The sequence below is a fragment of the Cheilinus undulatus genome, linkage group 7 (genome assembly GCF_018320785.1).
Source record: "Cheilinus undulatus linkage group 7, ASM1832078v1, whole genome shotgun sequence".
NCBI classification, from domain to species: domain Eukaryota; kingdom Metazoa; phylum Chordata; class Actinopteri; order Labriformes; family Labridae; genus Cheilinus; species Cheilinus undulatus.
Window position 1 is genome coordinate 3,765,042 of NC_054871.1, and position 27,882 is coordinate 3,792,923.

General features: G+C 40.5%; 1 protein-coding gene across 2 annotated transcripts; it reads left to right on the forward strand.

Moving 5' to 3' along the window:
* Positions 1–193: 193 nt before the first annotated feature.
* On the forward strand, positions 194–27,882 carry tmem259 (transmembrane protein 259). Of its 2 annotated transcripts, none has more exons than XM_041790769.1 (12): positions 194–555; positions 5,311–5,631; positions 13,983–14,288; positions 14,483–14,672; positions 17,205–17,315; positions 17,807–17,929; positions 19,566–19,666; positions 19,840–19,897; positions 20,722–20,805; positions 20,908–21,040; positions 21,245–21,344; positions 21,918–27,882. In XM_041790769.1, the coding sequence occupies exons 2-12, from the start codon at positions 5,410–5,412 to the stop codon at positions 22,638–22,640; spliced, it is 2,151 nt and encodes a 716-aa protein (XP_041646703.1). In that variant the 5' UTR covers positions 194–555; positions 5,311–5,409; the 3' UTR covers positions 22,641–27,882. The 2 variants fall into 2 exon arrangements, with proteins under 2 accessions (XP_041646703.1, XP_041646704.1); XM_041790770.1 differs by having other exon boundaries at positions 14,483–14,618.

The following is a 27,882-nucleotide window of genomic DNA, read 5'->3' on the forward strand; positions in this document are numbered from 1 at the left end:
TATATATATAGTTTTTTTTTTCTCTTCGTGTGGCCCTAATACTCCGTTGTACGTGACAGCTCTACGTGTATGGAATAGATAAACATTAGAAAAGTGAAGGAGCATGTGGAGGCTGATTGAACCTGTCAGACAGTGCTGAGGGGAAAGCGTGTCCTCTTTAAGGACCCGTATTTCCGCTCTGGTTCTGCTTCCGTGTCTCAGCAGCAGCCGTCAGTCCGCCGTTAGCTACGGTTAGCCTGGGTTGGTTGGTGTTAGCAACTCGGAGTAGATCTTAAACCTCCAAATAAATCAAACAGAGTCAGTTCTTCTCTCTCGTCTGACTGTTATGAGTTTAAACAGAGCTCTGACAGAGCTAGCTACCAGCTAACGCCGCTGCTCTTCTTCTCTTTAGCTAGCGTTAGCTGCTAGCGTTAGCTGCTAGCCCCGTCACCGTTATTTTCTATGAGCAGCTAGCGTGCCAACGGAGCTAACGTTGCTAACCAGCTAGCTGTTGAGATGAAAACACCGAAGAGGAGCCGTTAGCATGTTAGCATGGACACGCAGCCACAATAACAGGTAAGAATAAATGAGAACAGGTAAGACAGCTTAATGCTAACGATCATTAGAGCTAATGTTAGCTGGAGAGGGATGTTTATCTGGCGGAGACAACAAACAAACAGAACATCGCGTGTCTCTTGACAGAACTGGTCGTGTCCACAGGTGAGCTGAATAAAGGTATCAGCTCTGTCATCATTGATTATTTTATTAGGATCGATTACTTAACGATCGATTATTGTGCCCCAGCAGGTGAACGTGTCTCTTCCAGATAGTCTGATGTAATTAAAGTTGATAGAAGTTAGCTCAGGCTAAAGCTAATATTGTTAGTGATAGGGCGACAGAAACATCACAAACCTTAATATTAAAGTGAAGTTAGACTGATTCGTAGGATTTGAACTTGCTAATCTAACTACCGTTTAATTGTTGATCTGTTTCCACTAAAGCTCACAATAAATGCAAATGCTGGGAGAATAATGGAGTTATCGTTTCAGTTCTGATTTAGTTTTACTCTAAAATGAATACATTATAGTCGCTGTTAAACGATTAGTTTGACTCATGCCATTCTAGTTTTGTCATGTGTGGTAAAAGGAACGTCATCTTATTTCCTTTACAGCAGTGTGCTCAGCCCCTCCCACTCAAACGGCCCTCGCTTTAATTTAAGTGAGGAGCAGAGGGAGCCATGATGTCCTTTGGTTAGTTTGAAGAGAAAGAGAGTTGAAGAATATGACAGCTAGCCAGCTGTTGTAGGGATGTTATTGTCATGTTATTGTCATGTTATCAGAAGATACGAACATTTCTGCCAGTATGGAGTCGTGCAGTGATGACATGATTTTGTGGGTAAAACCCCGAACTTAGCTTTTCAGCGGCAAGCATATAAGACTTTTCAATGGGTTGTTGGTATGACTGGGTTCCAAAAAAATCCATTCTCCAGATCAGATAGATCCTCATTTTTTAATTACAATATTTTTCAATATAATATAGAGCAGTGGTTCTCAAATGGTGTGGCAAGGCACACTAGTGTACCCTAAGGCAGTGGTTTTCAAACTTTTTTCGCCCAAGGCATACCTAAGGTTAAGCCAAAATCTCAAGGCACACCATATTCATATCAATACAAAATAGACTTTTAAAATAATATAACAGTCCAGGTGGCCCATAAGGGGGGATAAAGGGGAGAGGTTTCTGGGGCCCAGACAACTGGGGGTGGCAAAAGTGGGCAAAAGGTGCCTGAAAGGTGGCAAAATTGGTTGAAGTGATGATAAAACATGGCAAAATTGGGTAAAAAGTGGCAAGACAAAGTCAAAATGATTAACAATTGGCATGAGGGGCCAAACAATTGGTCAGTAGTGGCAAACATGTTGAAAGTGTCAAAAAGGTGACAAAAATGGGTTACAAGTGGCCAAAAGGCTTAAGCTTAAATGTTGTAAAAAGGTGGCAAAAATGGTTTAAAAGTTATTAAAAATTGGGCAAAATTAGGCAAAAAAAATGGCAATTCAGAGGCAAAGTGAGTGAAAATTAGCAAGGACGTGGCAAAAATGGATTGAAAGTGTCAAAAAGGTGACAAATAGGTTACAAGTGGCAGAAAAGTGGCAAAAAAAGGGTTAAAGTTGCTAAAACATGGTAAAAGTGATCAAAAAAAATTGGCATAAAATGTCCAAATAATAGTAGGCAACAACCATAAAAAAAAAAGCAAAAAATGGGTCAAAAGTATTTTTAGAAAGTTGCAAAATTGCAAAAAAGCAGCAAAAATGGTTTAAGTTGACAAAATTAGTGGAAAAATTGGTAGGAAAATGGGTTAACTTGGTTTAAAGTAGCAGGGATAATGATAATTTCAACACCAATTTCAACTCAATAATAGGTTGCCAAATGAGGTAACTGTTAGCCAGGATGCTAGCACCAGTGCTACTGATCCAACACACACACTCATCAATAAATCACAACTGGAGAGGGTCCATTCTCTGGGGTTTTTCAGGGGTCCAGCCAGATTCCCAAGGCACACCTTGGCTTGTCTCAAGGCACACTAGTGTGCCACACCATTTGAGAACCACTGCCCTAAGGCAAGTCTAGGTGTGCCTGGGAATTTGTACAATACTTTGTCACTACAACTTCATAGCAAGAACTGTAACCAGACTGCCCACAGATCTGGCTGGACCCCTGAAAACCCCCAGAGAATGGGACCGCTCCAGTTGTGATTTATTGATGAGTATGTGTGTTGGATCAGTAGCATTGGTGTTAGCATCCTGGCCAACAGTTAGTCATTAAGAGCTGAAAAGCATGGCAAGCTATTATTGGGTTGAAATTGGTGTTGAAATGAATTATTCATGCTATTTTTAACCAAGTTAACCAATTTTTCTACCAATTTTACCACTACTTTTGACAACTTAAACCATTTTGCTGCTTTTTTTTCAGCATTTTTGCCACTTGTTTTAGCCTTTTTTTTGGAACTATTTGCCACATTTAAGAATTTTTGCTACCTTTTTGCCACTTTTTGCCCAATTTTGCTATCGTTGGGCATTTTGTGCCCAATTTTGCCCTTTTTATCACCTTTTTACAACATTGAATCCTTGAGGCCAATTGTAATCAATTTTTGCCACTATTTTGACACTTTCAACAAGTTTTGTGAATTTCAACCTGTTTCTGCCCATTTATGACTTTGTATTGCCACTTTTTGCCAAATTTTTCCATGTTTTTTTTTATCACTTTTAACCCATTTTGCCACCCTTTGCCCACTTTTGCCATCTCCATGATCCCAGAGTTGGCTGGGCCCCAGAAAGCTCTCCTCTTTATCCCCCGTTATAGGCCACCTTGACTGTAACATCATTTAAAAAGTCTATTTTGTATCAATTTAAATATGGTGTGCCTTGAAATTTTGGCTTAACCTTAGGTGTGCCTTGGGCAAAAAATGTTTGAAAACCACTGATCTGGAGATCAGACTCTCCATTTAGGCTTACTCCATTTCCTGATGTCTCCTCATACAACCAGTCTGGACTTCATGCAACTTGAAACTTGACCTGCACTCACCTTTAAAGCCTTTAGACTCAGATTTAGGGCTTGAATCTTACTCCCAATATTTGTTTAATATCTGGTGCGTGTTATGATTATGAATTGGAAAAGCATGCAAATGTATTAAAACTAAAAAACTGAAATATCATATTGACATAAGTATTCAGGTGTTTACCAACAACCTTGTGGAGGTGCTTGGTTTTACTCTGTCAAAAAAATATGTTTTTTTTTTTTATTTGCATGTAATCCAAAGAAATAACAGTTATTCATAGTCTGTTTAAAAAACAAATAGACTGTCTCAATAAGAGGACCAGATCAGTTATAGTGCAGGAGAGGGACTTGGTGTTCTGTACTATAGTGATTCTCAACCGGCTTGTCCTCGGGAAGCTGATAACTCCTCAATGAGAAAATGTGACCTAAATTTCACGTTTAAACACGTTGAAACGGAGCATCATTACAAAAACTGTTGGAGGCCATGCGTGCATGCTTTTTATTTGACTCAGTTTCCTGTGATAACATGTCAGGTTTGGTTGTTTTCTGCAATCTTGACACATTATCTCAGAAAAAAACAGCTTTGCTGACCCAGAAAACAAGTACAATAAATCAACACTCAAGAATACAACCAAAAAAAGTACCCATTACCACAGCAAAAAAGAATATGTGGGCTTTGAGTTGGGCTGGGCAATTAATTGCAAATTAGATTGAATCACAATGTAGCCTGCTGCAATTTTCAAATTGCAGTAGGGGCAATATTTGTTTCACCTGAAATTTGTGTCAAAATACCAGTTTAAATTGTTTTTGCAGCAGAGACATTAGGCTTTACATGTGCAATCATTGTAGTTGCACATTTTTAGAATACTGTACAAAAAATCCTTTTCATTTTTTATGTTTTCCTTGTTAAATATGGGAATTATATAAAAGCATCATTCCCTTTAATCCCTTTAAAACCAAACAGTTCATATCCTATTTGAAATATGAGTCAAAATCATCACAGATATTTTTTCAAAATTGTTCAGCCCTTGTTTAATCTAATATTGTGTTGGTTATAGTTTAGAATGAATTATTGTATGTTTTTGTTGGAAAATACATTAAATAAGTAACTTAAGAAATAATCATGTATTAAATCACCATTGCAATATTGGGTAAAAAAAAAAAACAATTAGATTATTTTCCCAAATTGTTCAGCTCTACTTTTGAGCATCACAGACCCGCTGGAAATGACTCTGTGACCCACCTTCAGTTCCAGTCCACCAGTTTAGAACCACTGCTTTGCTGGAAAACAAACATATAATGCTTTTGTTATTGGTCTGCTAAGAAGAGCTTTGAAATAATGGGACATCAACAGAAATCTAAATTCATCCCAGTTTTTCCTCTCTCCCCCCTCTCACTCTCTCTTGCTATATATGTATATGTGTATGTGCTAGTTCTGTATGTTTTGTGTGGTGTGTGAACATACAGTATGTTGCCATGCATGTTTTGTAACAGGTGAGAGTGTTTGACCCTCTGCTGAGTATCAGCTGTTGAACTCCAGATAACAGAACAGTTAACCTACATCTGCACAGAGAATTGCTACGCTCCCTGAATGTCTCTCAGAATGTAGTTCAGCCTGATTGCTCCTTGCCCTGTGTGTGTGACCTGTGTGTGTCTGCTCATTGATAATGCAAACTAATTAATAACTAGAGCATCGACAAGTATTTCTCCTCCCTCTGTCTGTTCAGTGATAATGTAAACTGATCATTTACCAAAGTATTGATTAGTATTTTTCTTCCACAGTGTGAGCGGTGTGTGAATCGATCAGCTGCTCAGAGGTCAGACATGTTGACGTAGGATCTGCTGTGAGTGTTTTAAAGTGAACCGTCACACACAGAGATCATGTCAGACAACGCCCCAAACAACAACAACAACGTCCCTCTGAACAACAACAACAACAACACGGGGCCAAACCGGATCAGGAACCCCAACATGAACCAGAACCCCCTCATCAATGTCCGGGACCGACTTTTCCACGCCCTCTTCTTCAAGATGGCAGTCACGTACGCCCGTCTGTTCCCGCCATCCTTCAGGAGAGTCTTTGAGTTCTTTGTTCTGCTCAAGGTGAGAGCCTAAACCTTGATTTTACTCAAACTTCGAACTGTTTGAATCACAGGCTTTTTATCTGAAGGCTCAGATTATCTGAAGGATCAGGTTAGGACATGTTTAAACTACAGATTAACTATTGATGTTCTCCTTTCATCAGTAGTGCTATTAGAGTTTCTGTTATGTGCCATCCTGTCTGAACAGCACTGTGGGGATCATTTACATTAAAGTCTGAGGGACACTAAGGGCAAACTCATACTATACAGTCCACACAATGCTCCAAGCACTCTTGAGTCTTGTAGTCCAGTTTGTCTGACCAGTTTAAGTGCTCTTCATCACACTCAAGCACAGCACACTTCCTTGGCCCTGGCCTGGATGGTAGAACGGGCTTCAGCGTGGTATCATTAGTCATTCACATGCATGAGCACAGGTGCTCAACATGCATGTAGTGGTGGGCAATAAACCAGTATCAATACAGTCACTGGTTAAATTTCTGCCATGATGTGGATTTTACAACACTGTCCTCATTGGTTAAACTAGGGCTGCAATAATCAGTTCTTTTAGTCATCAAGCGCTCTGTCCATTATTCTATTGATTAATCGGGTGCTGTAATAAGAAATAGTTCTTTTTTTTTAATCAGTCACTTTTGCTTTTTTCAAGAGAAATAGTTCTAGACCAGGGGTGTCACTTCAGCCAGCCAGCCAGCAGGTGCCGAATGGCCCGTGAGACGTTAAGAGAAAAAGATGGACATTTTAAAAAACGTGTATTAATTTACAATATTTACTAACTTAGGTGTTTGAAATACAAATGTTCACTGATATCTCATGATTTATTTATAATGTAGAAAAGAAAGATCATAATACAATGCAATAAATGAGTTAAATACAGGACATTGGACCCTCTTTAGAGCAGGGAGGAACATCGTAAAAAGACGCATAGCAGAGCGCACAGCAGCACAACTGCTCTGTCACGTCAGCTCTGCAACCATGCTGTCCAAAAAGAGGCTGATACAGACTGCATGATTTTTAAGACTGAAGGAGAGGGATTTATTTTGTTTATTAATTTATTTATTTATTAAGATGAAGACCCGTAACCATGGTGCACAGCTGCACTTTGCTCTCTCATAGACTCCAGTCCTGTCTGCACCTCAGTTTTCCTGTTTCCTTCCTCGAGCCTTAATGAATGTAAGAGGTTTTTGCCTTCAAAAAACCAAACATCTATCCCTGTGAGGGATTGAAGCTGCTCTTAGGATAGCAAATACTTTCCCTGTGTAATAGTCCGTCAGCCAAAAACGCAGACATCGTATCTCGCCAGCCTCCAATCTCCAGCTTCATTTAATCCCTCATAAAAATGTGTGATGCCAAACTAATATCAACTAAATTTACTAACATACGATTTAAATTTATGTCAACAAGAAGTGAGGTTGTGGCCTTGATCACTTAGGTTAAAGCTGGACATCTTTTATAAATCCTGTGGCATATTTAACTCCAGGTCTCATCAAATGGTAAAAACTTCCTCTCATAATGATAAAACACTCTTTATAATTTAACATTTAATCCTAATCTGGACACAGGCTGTCCTATGACATGAGAGATCGGCATGTTTGGTGCAACTAAAAGACATAATTACGCACGGAGATGGCCCGGTTGATGACACGTGCACGGATGTCAGGGGGATTCAGAGAGAACGGACGTGCAGAAGAACGACTGCTGGGGCTCAAACACATGCTTAAAAGTCAAGTTTTCACTCAGCAGGTGAGGGTTTGTAGCTCTATGAGCAGAGCTATAGAGCAACGGTCAGGGATACATCTCCGCAGGATCCTCATCTCTCTCGCTCTTTCTCTTGTCTCTACCCTCTTTTCTCTCACTCATCTCCTCTCTGGACTCTGTGCACTGATCCCAGGCCAGGTGAAACTAGGATCAGATCAGATTTTGTGAACAGGTTGCCGTATTAAAGCCATAAACAGTCATGCTGAATATATATTTATAAAGAATATTCCAGTTTTGTAAATTTAGCATCAGTGGGTCTTCTTAATAATCTGAAAAAATACCATGTGATACAAGGACAGCATATTACTGCCTGACCTGTTTGCTTCATACAGCACCAGCTGTGCCAAGTTGGAAAGTTGGAGAGCAGCTTTAAACTGAGTCTCTGTTAGATGGCTGAGAGAACAAACTTGTACCTTTATCTGTTATATTTCTATGGTTGACCTTACACGGGCAAACCCTTAAAGTGAGGTTTCAGTGCAAGAGAGAGGGAAGGAAGCACCAGGTGCTGTTTTGAATCATCAGTCATCACACCACTTCCTCAGATTACAAGTATAAACGTGGGAAGCCTTGCACTTGTTCTCAAAAATACTGCAGCGTAAACAGCATCGTATTTTGAAAAGTGGAGCCATACCTTCGGCCTCTTCCTATCAGCCGTGCTTGCTTTGTTGATTGAATAAGCTGCCATTGATTACACTCTAGTAGGTGCAATGCTGTGTTCATGTCCAGCATGGAAAATAGCCTACTCTTTCACTCTCTCACAGTCCTGAGGATGCGTTTCGGTACCAAAATGTGGTACTGTTTGATTTTTCGTGAATCAATACTTGGGATTACCAGCGGAATTCCTATAAAAGTACCGAATTTGGTTCCCATTCCTTGACAAAAAGATATGAGATTAATCCTGATTTAAGAAATCAATGCCACAATTATGGACCTTAATTAATCACAATTAAAGCAGAAATGCTGAAAGCTCTAGAATGAAGTTGCTGTTGTGTTGTTGGTGTATTTCTCCATCAGGCTGCCTGTCAGACTGCACTTCCTGAAACTTCGGTCAGATGTTACAGCATGATGACATATGCTTGCTCATGCTCAGCTGGGCTTGAAGCAGTGTGAGTGAAGGCCAAGGGGGACTGGGAAGGGTGGACAGTCATGCTTCAGCACAGTATGGGGCAACTGGGCCTTGTGTAAGTGCATCCTAAGGCGTCATTCTAACCAAGAAGCACCCTCTGCCTCTGGTGTTGAAAAATGAAGCCAGTGTGGAGGTTAAAAAACACTGCAGTTATACAAGTGTTCACCAGTTAAAGAAACAATTCTAGTTGGAATAGTTCATGTTTTTTGGTCAACTCTGGGGTGATTTTTTTTTATAACTCGTATGCATCATTAGAGGCATGGCAGATATACCTAAGGATGTGCATGGTTAAACAGTAAAATTTGTTTATCAAATTAGCTGATGAGATTTATAAGTCGGTTAAATTAACTATTTTTTGTAAACACAGGCTTGAAATCCCGGTCTATCATGCTCTTTTGAACTGTAATGAATCTCCTGCCACTAGAAGACGCTGTTGCTTCAGTTAATGGCTGCTGCCTTCCTGTCTGAGCTTTGGCTTGGAGCTTTCACACAGCATTTCACCGGACATTCAATGTATTGCCAAAAGTATTCGCTCATGTGCCTTGACTCACATATGAACTTAAGTGACATCCCATTCTTAATCCATAGGGTTTAATAAGACGTGGGTCCACCCTTTGCAGCTATAACAGCTTCAACTCTTCTGGGAAGGCTGTCCACAAGGTTTAGGAGTGTGTTTATGGGAATTTTTGGCCATTCTTCCAGAAGCGCATTTGTGAGGTCACATACTGATGTTGGACCAGAAGGCCTGGCTCTCAGTCTCCGCTCTAATTTATCCCAAAGGTGTTCTATGGGGTTGAGGTCAGGACTCTGTGCAGGCCAGTCAAGTTGATCCACACCAGACTCTCTCATCCATGTCTTTATGGACCTTGCTTTGTGCACTGGTGCACAGTCATGTTGGAACAGGAAGGGGCCATCCCCAAACTGTTCCCACAAAGTTGGGAGCATGGAATTGTCCAAAATCTCTTGGTGTGCTGAAGCATTCAGAGTTCCTGTCACTGGAACTAAGGGGCCAAGCCCAGCTGTTGTAGTAACAGCTTGGTTTGACTTTTTTTTAGTACTAAATGGAAATAAAGTGGTATGTAGGCGGTCGAAGCTTGAGCTTATGTATAACTACTCCCCTACTACTAGCTGCTAATGTTAGCCACGCTGTAGAGAGTATGTCAGGCAACATCACACCCACTATCACAGTGACCCTGTGAGGAATTTGACTGTTTTCTGAGGATTTTCTCCAAGACTAGTTGCTTAAACGAAATTTAAATTAGCGTTTAGCTGAATGGAGAAATAGATGCTTAGGAACATTGTTAATAGCTACGAGCCATTGCGCTGTAGCTTAAGGCCTGTCTCAGTTCCCCCTCCGTATCTGTTTCTAGGTTGATTGAAAGTTAGTTTAAGACAGCATTTTTAACTTGATAACAGACATTCATTGGCCTAAAACTAAATTGGCCCTCTGTGACTAACTGGCTGACGTCACTCAGACCTCATCCATTTCTTTCTCGAGTGTCCCATTTTAACTGATGTTCAATATTTAGTGTTGCAGAAAGCACCACAGTGGAAGGTCTGTTTCATGACAACAGAGCATGCTTAGAACATGACCCTGATTTAAATGTGGTCAGCGTTAAGAAAGGTCTGTTTGGAAAACAACAACACAGTGTTCCTTTAAGTGTAGTAAGTGTTTCTAATCTGCAGGAATGAGGCTTAAACTGACAGAATCTAAACAGAGTCTGCACAGCAATAAACAGTTGGTGTTGCTCCATCAGATTAACCACAGTCACACCTCAAAGATTATCTCAGCTACACAAACTGACGAGTCACTATTCGCCCTGCCAACCTTAATAACAGTCACTGTGCGCTCACCCAGACCGTTATTTACATAAGCACAGGAGTCTATGAGGGCATGACCTCAGATACCATAACTGATTTCTACCCAGACTGATTCATATATCAACAAATAACTTTAATGCGAGGACACTTTATAGAAGTTTGCTCTTCTTTCGGTCATCCTCAGACTCAACATGAATCTAACATGAGACAGAAAAAGTTCCTTTAAGAGGCAGAAATGTCCAGCTGAACCAGTGTAGACTAAGGCCATGGTTACATTTGCATTAATGATGAGTTTTGTGCATTCTGATACTAAGGGACTGCCTTTTCTTTCTTTCTCTGTACTCTGCATGAACAGTCCATCTGATATCAGTGTTGGCCTGATGTCAGAACTCACTTTCCTGGCTCTTATTCAATCAACAGCCCATCCATCATGTCAGTGGCTCTCTTACAGTGGCTTAGTGTCCCTGCATGCTTTGTGCAGTGAAGCTGCTGCCACTAACAGTGACTGGGGATTCAAGGTGACGGGTTAGATGTGTTTTTCATGGATGAGCTGTTAAGAGTAGCTGAACGACGGGAGCTGGCTCCAGCTGGACAGATGGTTTCCTACTTTTCTATTTTTGTTGCTTTCTGATTAAAAAGGCAAAATTGTACCTTATGTAGAGCCATTCAGGAGCAGAAATACCAGCTGTTTTTACTGAGCCGTGCTTTTTGTTTACTAGCAGAATACAGTAGATCACATCAGCTGGTTAGGACTGTCTTAAATGTTTGTTAGTATGCAGTCTTTACAACCTTAACTGGAAACATATATCAAAATTTCACCTACTCTTTACAGTAAGAAAAGATTTTTCCAAATATAATGTATATGGCCAACCTAAATCAGATATTTCCCCTGAGTGATCATTTAAAAACCAGAAGAAGTGTCTGCAGTGTGATTTCAATTTTTTACACGAGTACTAAATCATTCTTTTGCACTGCTGAGTGTAAATACAGTGGATATTGTTTTTCTTGCAGCATATGGTATCAAAAACGGATCACACATTTCTACACCTTTAATCTGTGGATCTTTTCTCACCTTCTGTTGCAAAGGTCATAAATAAAGTGGAGAAAAGGCCTTTAACTTAAATTCTCCCTGTGCCTGAGCTAAACTACAGTAAGAGCTGAAACTTCAAAATATAGTTTTGATTGGAGTCACTTCTGGCAAGTAATTGCTGTTTTACTAACTTCTCAATGTTTGTGTGATAAATTCATTTGTCTGGTAAGGCTAAATAGTTCCAATTTTATTGGAATTGCAAAATGACCTTCTGCAGTTAACAGGAGCTAGAATGTAGGGGTGCAGGATAGGACGATCTCAGATCATGAAGAAACAGAATGCATTTACTATCTGCTAAAGCTGTTTTATTGTAGAGTGTGTTCTTTTACTTCTAGCTCTGTGCTCCCTCACCCCTCCCTTTCTGCTTCTCAATGCAGCGGCAATTTACGCAAATGGAACTGAAACTTAAGATTTAGTCTAGGGATGCACGATATTGGATTTTTGCCGATATCAGATATGCTGATATTTACAGATTTATTTTAGCCGATACTGATATCAACACCAATATTTAAAAATGCTTTTTGTACAACAAATCTCAGTCCCTTTTGAACACACTTTAAGGTTTGAGGATTACCAAAGAAACAAACTTTAGTCCTTACAAAACACTTTAGAGCTTAAAGAATGAAGATGAATAAAGAAAAAGACCTCAACTTACATAGGTCTGTTGGCTCAGCCTACAGTCAATATATTCTGATATACAGATGAAAAATTTGGATGTAAATATCGACAGAAATTTTGATATCTAATACCAATATTTACCTTTTTAAGCTAATATTTTCCGATACCAGACCGTTAATATCGGGCTTCCCTATTTTAGTCCTTAAGAAGATTATAACTGACACTATACAAAGTTGTGTCTTGGTTTTCTGAACCATCAATGTGCAAAAAAACATTTATTTGCACAAACTCCACAAAATTTAGGAACTTTTTTTTTTTTTTGATGAGCTCCAAAGACAGCCCCCCTTGGAGCATCCCGCCGAGGTTCGAACAGGAAAGAGATCCACATTGCAGTCAGAGGCGGCTGTTTTAACCGTTAAAGCTGACATTGTTTTGCTTTCCATTGTTTTCACGAGTTACTTACAAGCCTTTCATCATCATGAGGGAAACCTTATTATATCAGGATCTCTTTACAGAGGGGGGTGGATAATGTCCGCAAGGTCCTGACATCATTAGAAAATGTTTAAAATGGTATAATTATTGATCTCCATGCATTTCTTTAGTCTGCAGGCATGCATCTCCATCCTCTCCCCTTCATAGTGAGCAGCTGACAGAACAAACCTTTTTCTGACCGTTTTATGGAGATAAATCAAGATTATGCTGAAATAAAACACAGTCACTACTTTACTGCATAACCACGTCAGTGAAATGACTCATATTCTGGGTTATGTTTGTATTTTCTTATGTTGGCAGTCTGTAAAAAGGCGGAGGAACTCTGTAATATTAAAATGCATATGAACAGGCTACTTTAATTCTACAGCTGCAGGACTTCTATTTATTGTCCATGTGCTTTAAAAATAAAAAATCACTGAGTTAAAATGTGCCACTTGAAGAGATTATAAAACACAAGAAAGGATGCACAAATCATAGTTTTGAAGTGGTGCAGAAAATGAAGGAATTTGATCCATAAAATAATCAATAATGCAGGAAAATAAATGTTTAAATATTCTAAAAGACCCCCAGGCTTCCCTTACCTGATGGTACCAACTATGAAATGGTAAATTTTAAAATGTTTAATGCATTGACTTTCAGGTTGTTACAGAAGAAAAAAACTTGACTTGTAAACACAAAATTTTTGCATTTAGATAATTATTTAGGAAAAACAGGTTGTTTTTTCTGGTCATTATTTCTTATTTTTTCTTAAAAATGAATGAAAAAAATCCTGATTAAATTGAGATCGTGATCTGGCCATAAAAAATCATTATATGATACTTTTCCCATATCGCTCGCCCCTACTGCAATGTCTCATAAGGTGAAAAGTGTGTCAAAGACATTTCAAGGACCATTTTTATTTTAATATTTAGCAGCAGAGATGCTCTGGCACATATTTCTTATACAAAATATCTTTATGCAGAAATCGCAAAAAATCATACCCATCAATCCTGTTTTTACTCTTTCAGTTATCATTCAATAGGTTTTTCAGTTAAAAAGAGAATAATGATTTAAAGGTTGTTGCTCTAATACAATAGGTTATATCACAATCACAGTAGAAGTCAAAATAATTCGATAATATTACAAAATCTGTTAGCCTGAATGGACAGCTGCTCATTTTTCCAGAAACCTTTTTTTATGTGTTGTCTCAGCAGGGACATTTTAGAAAAAGAGATTTATAATGCTGGTTGTATAAAGATTAAGTAAAAATAGTGATAATGGATAATGGGGAAAGAAATATGAACATGAAAGTAACGGTGTAAATACAAACACCTGATTAATAGTATGAACTGCTGAGTCAACCTCAGAGTGTTTTGATGAGCAGAGCACTAAAACATGTTTAACATTATTACTTCATTTAAGCAACACAGATGCACTGTAGAGTTCTAATCTTCATTTGTTCCGCCATTTCCAGGCACTCTTCGTCCTCTTCATCCTCGCCTACATCCACATCGCCTTCTCTCGCTCACCCATCAACTGTCTGGAGGCAGTGAGGGAGCGCTGGCCGCGTGATGGGATCCTGCGCGTGGAGATCCAGAGAAACTCCAGCCGTGCCTCCGTCTTCATGCAGTATTACGACTCCTCCGGCCTGCAGGAGGAGCTGGAGGCCGAGGAGGGGGGAGGAGGAGCGGTAGCAGGGCTCAGCCTGGCAGCACTGCAGGAGGATGAGGAGGAAGAGGAGGAGATGACGGTGGAGATGTTTGATAACAGTTCAGTACAGGTGAGCTGCAGTTCTCTTCACAGACACCAGGTGGCACCAGACTACAGGAGTATGGAGTAAGTTCATCTGGTGTCTGCTGGTCTAAGCAGGGGGAAATAAAGTGGTAAAGTCTTTTCCTTCAGCCCTCTTTCTCAGTCTGGTTTCATCCTTTGGTTTTAATACTGCCCTCCGACCTTTGTGTGTTTGTGATGAAGTTTGAGCTGGACATCGAGCCTCGTCTGAAGCCGTCTCTGGTTGGAGGAGATGTCGGAGGAGGAGGAAGAGCGGGAGGAGGATCAGAAGGAGGAGTGAACGGCAGTCAGGACGTCTCCTTCAGCCAGACCACTAAAGGTATGCAGCCGCTGAAGGACTCAGTGTCTGAGCTGGAGATGATGACCCGAGCAGGTAAACCCTCCTCCTCCTCCTCCTCCTCCTCTTCCTCCTCATCCTTCTCCTCCTCCTCTTCTTTAAGAGTTTTCTGCTCCCCTTCTCACCTTCCTCTTCTTCTGTCTCCTCCCCTGTTTCCCCCTCCTTCATCCGGACGGATGCACCTGCTGTCTTTACTATACTTTAGTGACATTGTGACTCTCATTCATCATTTATAGTAATCTTATAGTGCTGTGTGGTTTTTAATCTATGATCATTCAAAGAGACACAAACATAACTGTATTTACTGACTAATCCATCAGTCCTTCTGTTAATCCCCAGCTAATAAGAGCTAGCATTAGGAGCTAACAGAGGCTAACACTAGCCTCAGGTATTCTTGTTATCCTATGCAGGTTGAATCATTTAGGTCTTTATTCCTTATTTTATGATCCCCTCTCTCTCTTTTTTAACCCAAAGCTTCTGTTTTTCTACTCATCCTCTTTTCTCTCAATAGCTGTGTTTACATGAACACAAATAAATGACATAAAAGCCCAGTCAGAGTGAAAATGGGTCATGTAAACACAGTAATCTGAAGATTCTTATCCCATTCATACTGAAGTTTGATTCAGAATTAAAGAGGTGACTCATGCCGATCGATATTCGACTGCTGTCCTTGTGATAACTTGTTCTGATTGTGTCTTTCTGGTTGGAGTAAAGGTGCACTAACTCTAGACCTGGCGCCATGCCGAAGCATGACTGTCCCCCTCTCCCCCCTCTCTACTGGCCTGCACTCATTTTGCCCCATGTTCCAACTGGGCCTGAGCATGGTTTGCTCTTGATTGATATAACACACCGCTGGCTTTGTTTACAAAAAAACACAGGCAGAATCGACATGACAGAGAACAAGACTAAAATTGAACTGACTTTTTGTCATTTTTTAGTCGTTTTGGTCAGATACAGCCTTTCAACACTCCTGGATTTCTCTGTTGCATACCCATCTTTGTGCACATGCATTAGTGCTTGTACTATGCCAAGTGCCATCTCTTCCATTTGTGCCAAGACCAAGGAAGTGTACAGAGCTTGAGCACATATTAGAGCACTCATACTGGACAAACAAACAGGACTATAGGGGTCAAACATGCTTGGGGATTGTGTGACTAGTCAAGTGGAAGTGCACTCTATTAATGAAGCGTACCTGTGAGCTACTTCAGACACACAACTCAAGCACACTGATTTGACACCTGACATACACCATAACTACATCACCTGACAAACATCCTGTCAGAAGGTCTCAACAGTGTGGTTTTAGAAGCAAAAATCCCATTAATTTTCTCCATTTTGGATTTAATTGTTTGCTACATCATCTACAGTATGTAAGCCAGACAAACCATGAGCTACATGAGTGTGAAACGATGGTATATGCTCCAGTAGAAGACAAGTTTGAAGGATATCAGCCTCATTTTAAGAAAAACGTAGTTTGTTCATGATCTCAGCCAAAAAAACTACAATACCCACAATCCTAGAGTGTCACAGCAGTGTCTCTAATTGGTGGGGTCTCTGGTTACCACGAGTGGCAACCTCTGGTCTTGAAGAAGGAAGCCAATAGCACAAAGCTCGGCGGGCAGAGGCTACGTTTCTGTCAACCAGAATGCTAGCTAGCTGGCTGCCAGGAAGTCGGGCTTAGTGGGCGGGCAGTAACAAACAAACAATAACAAACATGATTTTATGTCTGCCTCGCTCTTACTGAGCATGTTTGAAGGTCGTCCCACTGAGTTTTAATTTTTATAGAACAGCGGAAAAATGAATGCTGCAGTACAAAGTGTAGAGCCATTTTGAAATTTGAAAAAATTCATCCAGCTAGAGTTGCGGATGGGAGAGTGATGGAGAATGAACTCTGTGTGGGACAGTGGCTGTATGAGTGGAGGAGACTGTGAGGGGACAGTGGTGTTTGTTCAGAACACAGGCAGAGTCAGAGACAGGAGCTTAACAGCAGAATAATCCCGAGTGGGATGTTGGTACTGATTAAATCAGATCTCCCTTTAAAGTACAACTTTACTGACATAGCCCATTGATAGAAACGTGTACCTAACTCACCTTACTTTAAAATACCAGGGTGTATCATTGCCTGCTGCTACTTTCCACTTTGTCATGAGTTAACACCAGTCAGAGACCCTTTGTTTACAAGTTGCACGCTACTTTTTCATTTGCAGTGACAGGAAGGAAGAATTTTTGTTTCTGACAGATTAGACCAGTGGGACACCTCTGAGCATGTCTAAAGGAATTTATTCTCATTAAATGTTGATGAATGTATACACATTATAATATGATCCTTTATTTATTTAACCAGTCTAATAAATATTACACATGCAAACATAGCTAGTGAGTGTAAGCCTGTCATTCCCTCTTTTTAACACATCTGTCTCTAACATGTTTTCCTCCCTGTCTCTCTGTATTAACCTGTCATCTCGCTAACATGTTTTACCCCTCTCTCGCTTTACTGACCTCTAATATGTTTCACCTCTCTCCCACTGTATCGACTTCTAACATGTTTCACCTCTCCGTCTCTCTCAGTGTGGCCTCAGGAGGAGTACATGGTGGAGTATTCACTGGAGTACGGCTTCCTGCGTCTCTCTCAGAGCACCAGACAGAGGCTGAACATCCCCGTCATGGTTGTCACTCTTGGTGAGACACACCTGTCTGCCTTACCTGTATACTTTACATCAGTGATCATCAACTGGTGCCACGAGGGCTGTATCACGCCCCCCAAAGCCCCCCATCTGGCCCCCAAAATATGATTAAATTTAGAAAATGTGAGAGGGTAAAGATGTGGGTTTTAGGGTATCTTTTGTCTTTGAATTTCTGCAGCTATCAAAAGGACTCCAAAGTGATAGAGTGTAACAGTTTTACCAGGAATTACTTAATGTTTGATCCCTTTTTTACAGAAATAAACCTGTCAGCTACTATAACTAAATATGATGCATGATAAACATGCACTTATCAGTCCAGACCTGATTAGATCAGCAGTTTTCTGTGTTTTCCCCAATCAAACCTGGCCCCTGAAGTGCTTGTCCAGACAAAATTCAGCCCTCGTAAAAATGTAGTTGATGACCCCTGCTGTACATCATAGTTAAACCACAGAACTCTAACTCTCGATTTGTTTTGTTTTTATTCAGACCCGATGAAAGACGAGTGTTTTGGCGATGGTTTCAGTCGCTTCTTGTTAGACGAGTTTCTGGGATATGACGACATCCTGATGTCGAGCGTGAAGGCGCTCGCTGAGAACGAGGAGAACAAAGGTATTACAGTTTCCTGCTGTGTTTCCATTAAGCAGTGCGGGTTAGATCTTATTGGTATGGTATTTATTTAACCTTGATTTAACCAGGAGAACAACCTCATTGAGATTAAAAATCTCTTTTTCAAGAGTGTCCTGGCCAAGACAGCAGAAGCACAAAGTTACAGACAAACAACGAGTAAACATACAAGTAAAATGCCAAACAACAGTACACTGAAAGAGAAAGCAGCAAGAAATTGTTAAAACCAGCAATGATCAAAAACATCATTCAAAACATTTGCAGACAGATCTGACTTCCTCCAAATCAACCAACCTCCTCTTAAAAGCTTCCAATGAGAGCAGTTCACTAAGTTTTAGGTCTTTCTGTAAGTCATTCCAGGCAAAGGAGCAGCAAATTTAAAGGCCTTTTTTTCCCAGTTCAGTTCTGACCCTGGGGACAGACAGTAAGAAAAGATCCTGAGATCGGAGATTGTAAGTTCTAGAGGTCTTTGGACTGATGTAGGTCAGAAGGTAGGAAGATAGAAGACCAAGAATAGATTTATAGATAAGAATACACCAGTGTTAAAGTCTACGTGAAGACAAAGAAGACCAGCCCACACATTTATACAAAAAACAGTGATGAATGAAGGATTTAGAGTTTATGATGAACGTCAAAGCTCCACGATACATGGTGTCTAGAGCATTTAAGCTCTGAGACAAAGCATGCATGCACAAAACATATCTATAGTCCAACACTGACGTAAAAGTTGCAGCAAGCAGTCTTTTCTTAGACTCAAAAGAAAGGCAGGATTTGATCCTGAAATAAGAACACAGTTTCAGCTTCAACCTTTTAACCAATTGCTGAATGTGAGGAGTAAAAGACAGGAATTCATCATCAATCAAAATGCCTAGGTATCTATAACATGAAATAAACTCGATCTGTGAACCTTGAGAAGTGTAGATCAATGGCAGGCATGCAGTAATTTGCTTTTCAGTTGTCAAAAGTAGGGGAGCGTATCAGAATAGCTGAGCTGTAACTTGTGTGGTTATGTGAGGTTGTCCAACCCTAAAGAGATGAGCTAGGCTTACTTCAGTCCACTGGTTATATAAAAAACATCTTGACTTCCTGTGAAACGGCACAAAACGCAACATGCTTTTTACTGAGCTGATCAGCTTTCCTCCCTCATTGTCATAAACATTTCTTTAAGGGGAGAGTGTTGCAATATTTATCAAATAAAGCTTATGGATTACTGGTTAGATTTAATTCAAGACCTCATGATACAAACCATAGTCTTATATTATTTCCAGATTAGCTTGTTTTAAAGAGCTGGCTCCTTTTAACAATGGGAGATGGCTCTTGTTTCAGAGGTGAATAACTTTTTTTTTTTACCTTTTCTTGTGTAATAGAGATTAAAAGCCAAAATGGTATCAAATGAGGACTTGTTTTGGAGCTTAAAGACCAGCTTTTGACAGTGCCAGACTGAACCAAAACCAGACCGCCTGGTACAAATGCACCATAAGCTCCTCCCCCATTACATGGAACATAGATCCCCCTGATCACTGACTCAGGTGTGTGGGTTCCTGGGATAGAGAGTGTTTACCTGCCAGGTGTGTTATTGCTGGGGTCAGCAGGTTGATGATGTCACCATGGTTCTCTGTAGGATTCCTGAGGAACGTGGTGTCTGGAGAACATTATCGCTTCGTCAGCATGTGGATGGCGAGAACGTCGTACCTGGCAGCCTTCGTTATCATGGTCATCTTCGTAAGTTCCATCATGGCTGAACACAAACTCACAGACTGATCAGTTAATCATTAATCAATCACAGTTTAAAGGTTAAAATGATGATGGTTGAGAGGGCAATGATGATTATAAATTAGTGTTTATATAATTTTTATCAGTGATGCTTTCAATGACCATGTTTTTGTATTTTTCAGACTCTATCCGTGTCCATGCTGCTCAGATACTCTCACCACCAGATCTTCGTCTTCATTGGTCAGTTTAAAACAAAGCTGTATGGACCTCTTTGGTCACATGATTACCATGACATGATTGAAGTTCCTGTGCTGACATAAAGATCAAATTTAGGTCAATTTTTGGGCTGGAGGTATTTTGGAGCCATAAAAATAAGAGATAACAGAAGTGGTCTGGTAAACTCAGATGTCAGTGACTCTGTTTAAAGAGCCAAGTCACCTCAGACAGGTATCAGTCAGGTGTTGTTCAGGTATTAATCAGGTGTTAATCAGATATTTTTCAGGTATTGTGCAGTTACTAATCAGGTATTATTTAGGTGTTAATAAAGTATTAATTAGGTATTATTCTGGTAATAATCAGGTGTTGTTCAGGTATTAATTAGGTATTATTCTGGTAATAATCAGGTCTTATTCAGGTATTAATCAGGTATTAATAAGGTATTATCAGGTATTATTCAGGTAATAATTGGGTATTATTCAGGTATTAACCAGGTTATATTCAGGTATTTTTCAGTTATTTAGGTAATAATCAGGTAATAATGTAATAATCAGGTATTTATCAGGTATTATTCAGGTAATAATCAGGTATTTTTTTTAGGTATTATTCAGGTAATAATCAGGTATTCAGGTATTAATCAGGTAATAATCAGGTATTTTTCAGGTATTAATCAGATACTTTTCAGGTATTGTTCAGGTGTCAATCAGGTATTATTTAGGTGTTAAATAGGTATTTATCAGTCATTATTTAGGTATTAATTAGGTATTAATCAGGTCTTATTCAGTTAATAACCAGGTATTTCTCAGGTGTTGATGAATTATTGATCTTTAGTTGTCCGTCTCCCTCAGTGGATCTGCTTCAGATGTTGGAGATGAACATGACCATCGCCTTCCCAGCAGCCCCTCTGCTTACTGTCATCCTGGCACTTGTCGGTGAGTCCACTAGTCCACTCAGATCAGGATCACTTTAATCCAGATTCAGAGTCAGGTTTATTATCAGTGCAGCTGAGCTGTGATGTCACTTCCTGTTGTCAGGCATGGAGGCTATTATGTCTGAGTTCTTCAACGACACAACAACAGCTTTCTACATCATCCTCATCGTCTGGTTGGCCGATCAGTACGACGCCATCTGCTGCCACACTAACACCAGCAAGCGCCACTGGCTGAGGTGAGTCACATGACCAGCAGCACCGCCACTGGCTTGTAATAACCAATCACAGCCCAGCATTAAGATCGCAGTTGTTAACCTTAAACCATGCAGCTACTAGATTATAAATCGTTTTATTAATCCTTAGAATGACTTGTTAAAAATGTTTTCTATTATGATGAATGTGTCCGTAGTTTTGTAGTTACAGGTGTGTTCATGTTGCAGGTTCTTCTACCTGTACCACTTTGCCTTCTACGCCTATCACTACCGCTTCAATGGGCAGTACAGCAGCCTCGCACTCGTCACCTCTTGGCTATTTATCCAGGTGAGACCTTTGACTTTGGGCTGGGAATAACAGGGTAGCTCATTAAAAGGTACATGGTTAGAGATGATAGAGAAATCAACGTACAGCCATTCTGCAACAATCAGTGTACTACAGAACCTACAGAAAATTCATATTTCTCCTTAAATCTTCAGTAAAGTTCTCATCGAAGAGTATAGAAATAACCTTTTCAATAATTAGCTCTCATCCCCTGTTTCTATGATATGGTATTCTGCATATGGTCTGTTTGCATAGCTAACAGTATGTTTATTCCAGTCTAGGGCTCAAGTATCTGTTTATTTAAAGGTATTCCTCCTGTTTGGCTGGCTGTAGAGTCCTGATGTATTGTGAGGTGATTTTCTATGACAACTGAGCTTCTGTCTCTTACTTAAAATTCAGACCCTACTGGTAAACATACTAGGATTTCTCACAGACTCTGAAAATAAAAACTGAATTTTGAACACTGAATATGAAAATGAGATGTCAGACTGAGTATGAATAATGCTAGAGTTAGTGGTTTAGGACACACTGTGGTTTAATCCACCGGTCTCTGACAGTCCTCCTGTCTCTCCTCAGCACTCCATGATCTACTTCTTCCATCACTACGAGCTACCTGCCATCCTGCAGCAGATCAGGATCCAGGAGATGCTGCTCCAGAACCAGCAGGCGGGTCAGAACAACCAGACAGCTCTACAGGACAACCTGAACAACAACCACAGACCAGGACCTGTGCCGGGACCTGGTCCAGGACCGGGGCCCGCCACCCAGCCCGGCTCCCCGAGCGGCCCTGCCCCAGGGCCTCAGACCGACGCCCAGCCCTCTTCCTCCTCAGGTCCTGCAGCCGGAGAGACAAGAGATGTGAGGGCGGAGCTAAACTGGGTCGCACAGACCGCTGCCATCATCACGGAGGCCCTGTCTTCCACCCAGCACCTCCCCACTTCAGAGGGCGGGGCCTCAGGAGGTCAGGGGTCAGCAGCAGCAGAGCTCAGTGTGGTGGCTGAGTTCTGGATGGGAGGGGCCTCAGGGGGAGGAGGAGGGGCCTCAGGAGGAATAGGTGGGGCCTCTAGTGGAGAAGGGGCCGTAGGAGGAGGAGGAGGAGCAGCTTCAAGTGGAGGAGGAGGAGAACCTAAAGTGGATTTAGTAGAAAATAAACCCTCAACAGACGGAGGAACTGATCCTCCAATCAGACGGCTCCCTGTGGAGGAGGCGGGGCCCTCTGAGCCGGCTCCCCCACAGACAGACTGCCCCCCCTCACAGAGTCCAGGATCAGACTGCAGAGCAGCACAGACCCCATCCTGATGACCTCATCCCCCCTCAGTCTGTCTGATCAGGTTATTGATCAATGATCAGCTCATCGATTGATTCTAAACTTTATTTTTTAATCCATACAGATGTTTGATTGATTGATTGGTAGAGGGGCGTGGCCTAAATGAGGTGGTAAACAGGAAATAATCAATCAGTCTGATCAGAAACTGATCAACAGAGTTCCACTTCCATCATCAATAAACTGATTGATCTTTGGACTGTCAGGGTCAGTAATGACTTTTTAATCAATGTCTCATTCAGTTATTGTTGATTAGCGATTGGTTATTGATCAGCCTGATTCTGACAGACTGAAGCACAAACTGGACTCTGTAGATTTCCCTTCACATGCTTTTATTTTGAAGAGGAAGACTCTTAGAGAACAGGAAGTCACGTTGGTGGACTGATGGATCAGCTGATCAGGACTCCTGTTAGATCGATGCCTTATCAATAATCCTCTCACGTCTGTGGACACTCCAGCAGACAGCCCTGCGAGCTGATTGGATGTGCAATATGACGCCGGTAGTGTCACTCCTCAGGCTGCGCCTCCTAACAGGAGGCGTGGCCTCTCACTGTGATGTACTGAGCAGACAGAGACCGTGTGTTCATGGATGTTGGGAAATATTAGAGCCAAATTCAACCTGATGAGAGATGAAAATTAAACAGCTGAACAAAGACATTTTCAGGTTTAACCTGGTCTTATCCCCAGCTTAGAGACAGAGCAGGTAAAAACAGGTGAATAAAGAGGAATCATGTTTTTGTTTGATTATTAATCTGATGATGTCTGAAGAGTTCTTCTGTTTACTAAAATCTGCTGTCAGTGAATTACAACTGACCCTTTGTCAGCCCTGCCCTCCTTGGTTACTGCTTCAAGGTTAGACAGAATCTCTGGTTGCTGGGCTTCTTCCACGTTGATACAACTGACAATATCCTGTTATTTCAATTTTATTCATATTAAATAGGGTTGGGAATCACTAGTGGCCTGGCAATGTGATATTATCGCGATACTTGGGTCACGATTCAATATTATTGCGATTTTAAAAATTTTGCAACACCCTTGTCCTTCCCCTGGTGCTGCCATGTTTGTTGTACTAAGTTTCTCCTGCTCCATGACTGTCACCTCTTCTGACCTCACTGGACAAATAATTTTCCATAAACTGATTTTATTTTCCTTTATCACAGAGTTCAGTTCATATTAGCAATGAATTTGGAAAAAATCAATGTATCACCAGACAAAATATTGCGATACTATGCTGTATCGATTTTTTTCTCCCAACCCTAATATTGAATTGATCTGAGTCTTTCCTAACCCATCAATAGATTGATTAGGGTGCAGGAAGAGAACTCCAAAACTCTAAAAACATGTTAGAATCAAATGAAATATTACCGTTGTCTGATGTTAGAGATGTCAGCTAAAGCTGAGGTTCACTGTGAGACTTCAGGTCAACTCTGCAGCAGTCGTAGATTGTCAGCTCACACTGTGAAACTGAATCGATGCACAACCGTCTGGCACGATTTATGTGCTTACTCTGCATGGTCTGAAGGTCATGCATGAGCACTCACTGTACAGGTGAAGTAAAGACAGACAGTGACATTGTCAGTGGAGTTTGCTTTAAAAAGACACACAGGGAGGTTGAAGTCAGATGGTTTGTCAGCCACAAAACTGCTCTCACCATCTCTCTCAAACATAGACAGCATTGCCAGCCAACACAACTAGCAGTTAAATAAGAACAAATACTCTGTCAGCTGTAGGTCTGACAGTAGGCCTGTTTCCTGCTTGTTTATTTCCTTCCTAGTCACACCTGCTGATGTCATGTTAATTAAAGATGCTGTCTGACAGTTTACAAAGGAAAAATGCCTCTAAAGTTGAGGATTCTGCTCATGGTTCCTCTCTCACCATGGGAGCGTGAACAACCAAAATATCAGACATGTCAGGAATCCATCCCACCAGTCAGGAGCAGCAGATGGGGCCATAGTTAGCTGTTGTTTCCCTCTGTAAACTGCATGACAACGCACAATACAGCTAAGTGCCTCTATTACTAAAAGAGAAATGAGATGTCATACATTCTGATCTGCTGTATTAGACCACTAGTAAGTTTTTAGTTGATGCCAGTGATCACAAAATGCCTTCCATATAACAATTTTTAGAAAATAATTTCAGAAGGTATTTTTTACCCATTATTGTGAAGATATGTACAAAATATTGGTTTAACCTCCTGAGACCTGAGCCTTTGTTTGGAGATCATCTTTAGTTTCTCCCTCTTATTTGGGATAAATATCAGTCTTGTAGTTGAACAGGAATTTCTCTTCCTGTCCAGAACTCAAACAATTCAATAATTTAAAAAAAGAAAAACTACCCAAATATTTCTTTAGATACTCCTCAACTCTTTCAGGGAAACTTCTTCATAAAGCCTGAAAATTCCAATAAAAATTTCCTCAAAAATTCTATGTGAATTCCTGAAAAAATTCAAGCGAATTCCCTTAAATTTCTTGACAAATTTTTCAAAACAATTCCCCAAAATTCCATGAAAATGATGGAAACATCCCACCCTAAAAATTTCTAAGAAAAATCCTAAAAATTTCAAATGACAATCCTGAGCCCCAAATTCCCAATCCAATTCCAAAAGAAATTGGTAATAAATTCTCTATATTCCCATGAAAATGCACAAAACAATGAAATAAATTTGAAGCAATGAAACTCTCCAAAATAAACAATCAAATCCTCTAAATTTCCATGAAAATACTTTGATAACTTTCAAGGAAATTCCCTGAAATATCCAAACATCAAATTATCCCAACATTTCAAGGAAATATCTTAAACTTGAATGGACATTTGGGGCAATAATAAAATCAACTTAGCCCCGCCCCCAGGTTCAGTTGCTCCTCCCTGCTAGGAAGAAGGTTCTGCCCTCCTCTCCTGATCCATCAGGAGAGCCACATCCATTAAGCTACATCTATTTCCTGAGAGGGGCGGAGTCAGACAGCTCATTAACGCTTAAAGCCACAGAGAGAAACTGCTTGTTCTGAGCAGGGCTGAAACAGAGGGGTTTTTAGACATGCAAAAATCCAATACTGGAGTGTTTTTTTCAGCTACAAACTTCACAGGCATGTTTTGGGGACCTCTGGGACCAATTTAAACTTGTCTTAAAGGGTAAAATATGTGACCTTTAACTGAAATTGAAACCCTCAGTCATTAGCTGAGATTTCTGCTGATATAAAAGTAATCTGTGGGCTTGTCTGCACACAACTATCCATGAATATGCCTGGCTATGCATCAGGGTTGAAATGAACTTTCTCACCTACCAGTCTTTATGCCTGGTGGATTCAAAAATCTAACAGCCACTTTATTTTAACAAGCAGCATAACAAGATGAGGTATCATGAAAATTAAGAATAGTGCACATCTTGTTTCTCAATCAAGACTAGTAAGTTAAGCGAGGGTTTGTCCGAAACCTGTCCTGTCTGTAAATTCATTTGGGATTTTCCTGCATTGCTATCATCAGACTTAAGAGAATTTCATATTTTGTGCACGATTCCTGTAATCTACACCAGTATTCAGGCCTTATTTAAACTATCTTGGACTTAAAAGGTACAAACATTGGTATAAAGACCTTTCAGGTAGACCAGATCATTACAGCTGACTATAAAGGGAAGAGCAGGCGGGGTCCTTTGGGCCTGTTCCTAAAGTTGGTAGAAAAAGTGGACTCGATTTGGATCATTTTAGCATCTCAAAACCACTCTAAATGTTACTTTTATTTACCTGCCTCAGAGGCTGGAAAGTTGAGCAGATTCACCAGACACTGTTTAAAAGCACCCTAATTTGGCCGGTGCGAAAGTTCCATCTCGTTGTGCACAAGGTCATGCTTAACCACCTCCAGGAACAGTGGGGGGTCCCCGGTCTCTGGCACTGTTAGTTTCATGGTCACAGGCTTGAACATTAGGCAACCCCTGGTTTACGTTACAGAACAGCAGTGTCAGAATTTCATTATGCTGTTACAAGCAATATAATGTTATTAAGTTTACTGTTCAGAACATTCTAGCAACTTTACATGATTAGTGCTTCTCAAACTTAGTATTATTATTATTACTATTAGAGAGTTTTAGCCCACCAACAAGCACATGTAATATTTCATTGTGATCGTCGTTGGGTTGAGCTCTCAGTGTGGTTCACAGAAGATCATAATTAGCCTTCGTTAAGGAAACAGGATGATGCAGATATCCTGAGTCACCAAATTAAAGTCATACTTTAACTCAAGTGCTCTGAAAAGATGACATAACTGAAACTTTGCCCAACCAGAAGTAGCCCAGCAACTTTCTATTAAAGAGGGCTTTCTGATTGGTAGGTCAGAGGACCAATCAGAGGGCTAACAAAGGGTCACCTGGTACCTGAACGCTCCCTCAGCCTGCTCATCACACCTCTGTGAAGAAGGCGGCGCCTGAGAGTGACATCACACCTGATGTGTTTTAGTTTTTCTCTTTGTGCCTCCAATGGACGACTCATCAACTTTATCTGATCTGCTATTCCTTTTTAGACCAGTTAAACCAGTATCAGGTTCAGATGTAGCACTGGTGAATCAGTCAGTATGTTTACATGCAGTTAGAGTGTGTTTACATGCAGTGGCTGCTAGGTCAACTCAAACTGGACTTTATAAACCCAGATGTACATTTTTATTTATGTTTCTGCCAATCAGCATAAATCCAGTGAACTGCTTGGCGACTTGTGAACCCGCCTACTGGAGCCTGGTCCAACAGTAGTGAGCTGAACGGCGCCATATCGCCACCTAGTGTTGTGGAGTCTGATATATTAGCATCAGTAAACCAGTTCTCTCCTGGTTCTTGTATACTGGGACAGAGAGAGTCATCTAGTTAAATCATGAACTGTTCAGGTAAACTTACTGACTGACATCAGTGGCACCAGATAAAACAGTACCAGTTTAACTGTAACACCAGTGAGCTGAGGTGTTTCTCTCGTGGATGTTATTTTTTTTCTTCCTGCTCATAGTCAGTGTAGTTTTATTTTTTTATTTCCTTTAAAGGTTTCAGATTGATCAGAGATGGCACTGAGGTCATGTGACCTGGCTGCACCGTCAAAATAAAAGCCTCTTTATTTAAACATCCTGTTTGTAACACAAAAACAGCTGATGCAAAAGCTTTAGATATAAAAATCAATAATATCAGTGAAAATATCAGAAAATACATTTAAACATGAGATTAATAAAAGACAAAAACTGCAGACTAAA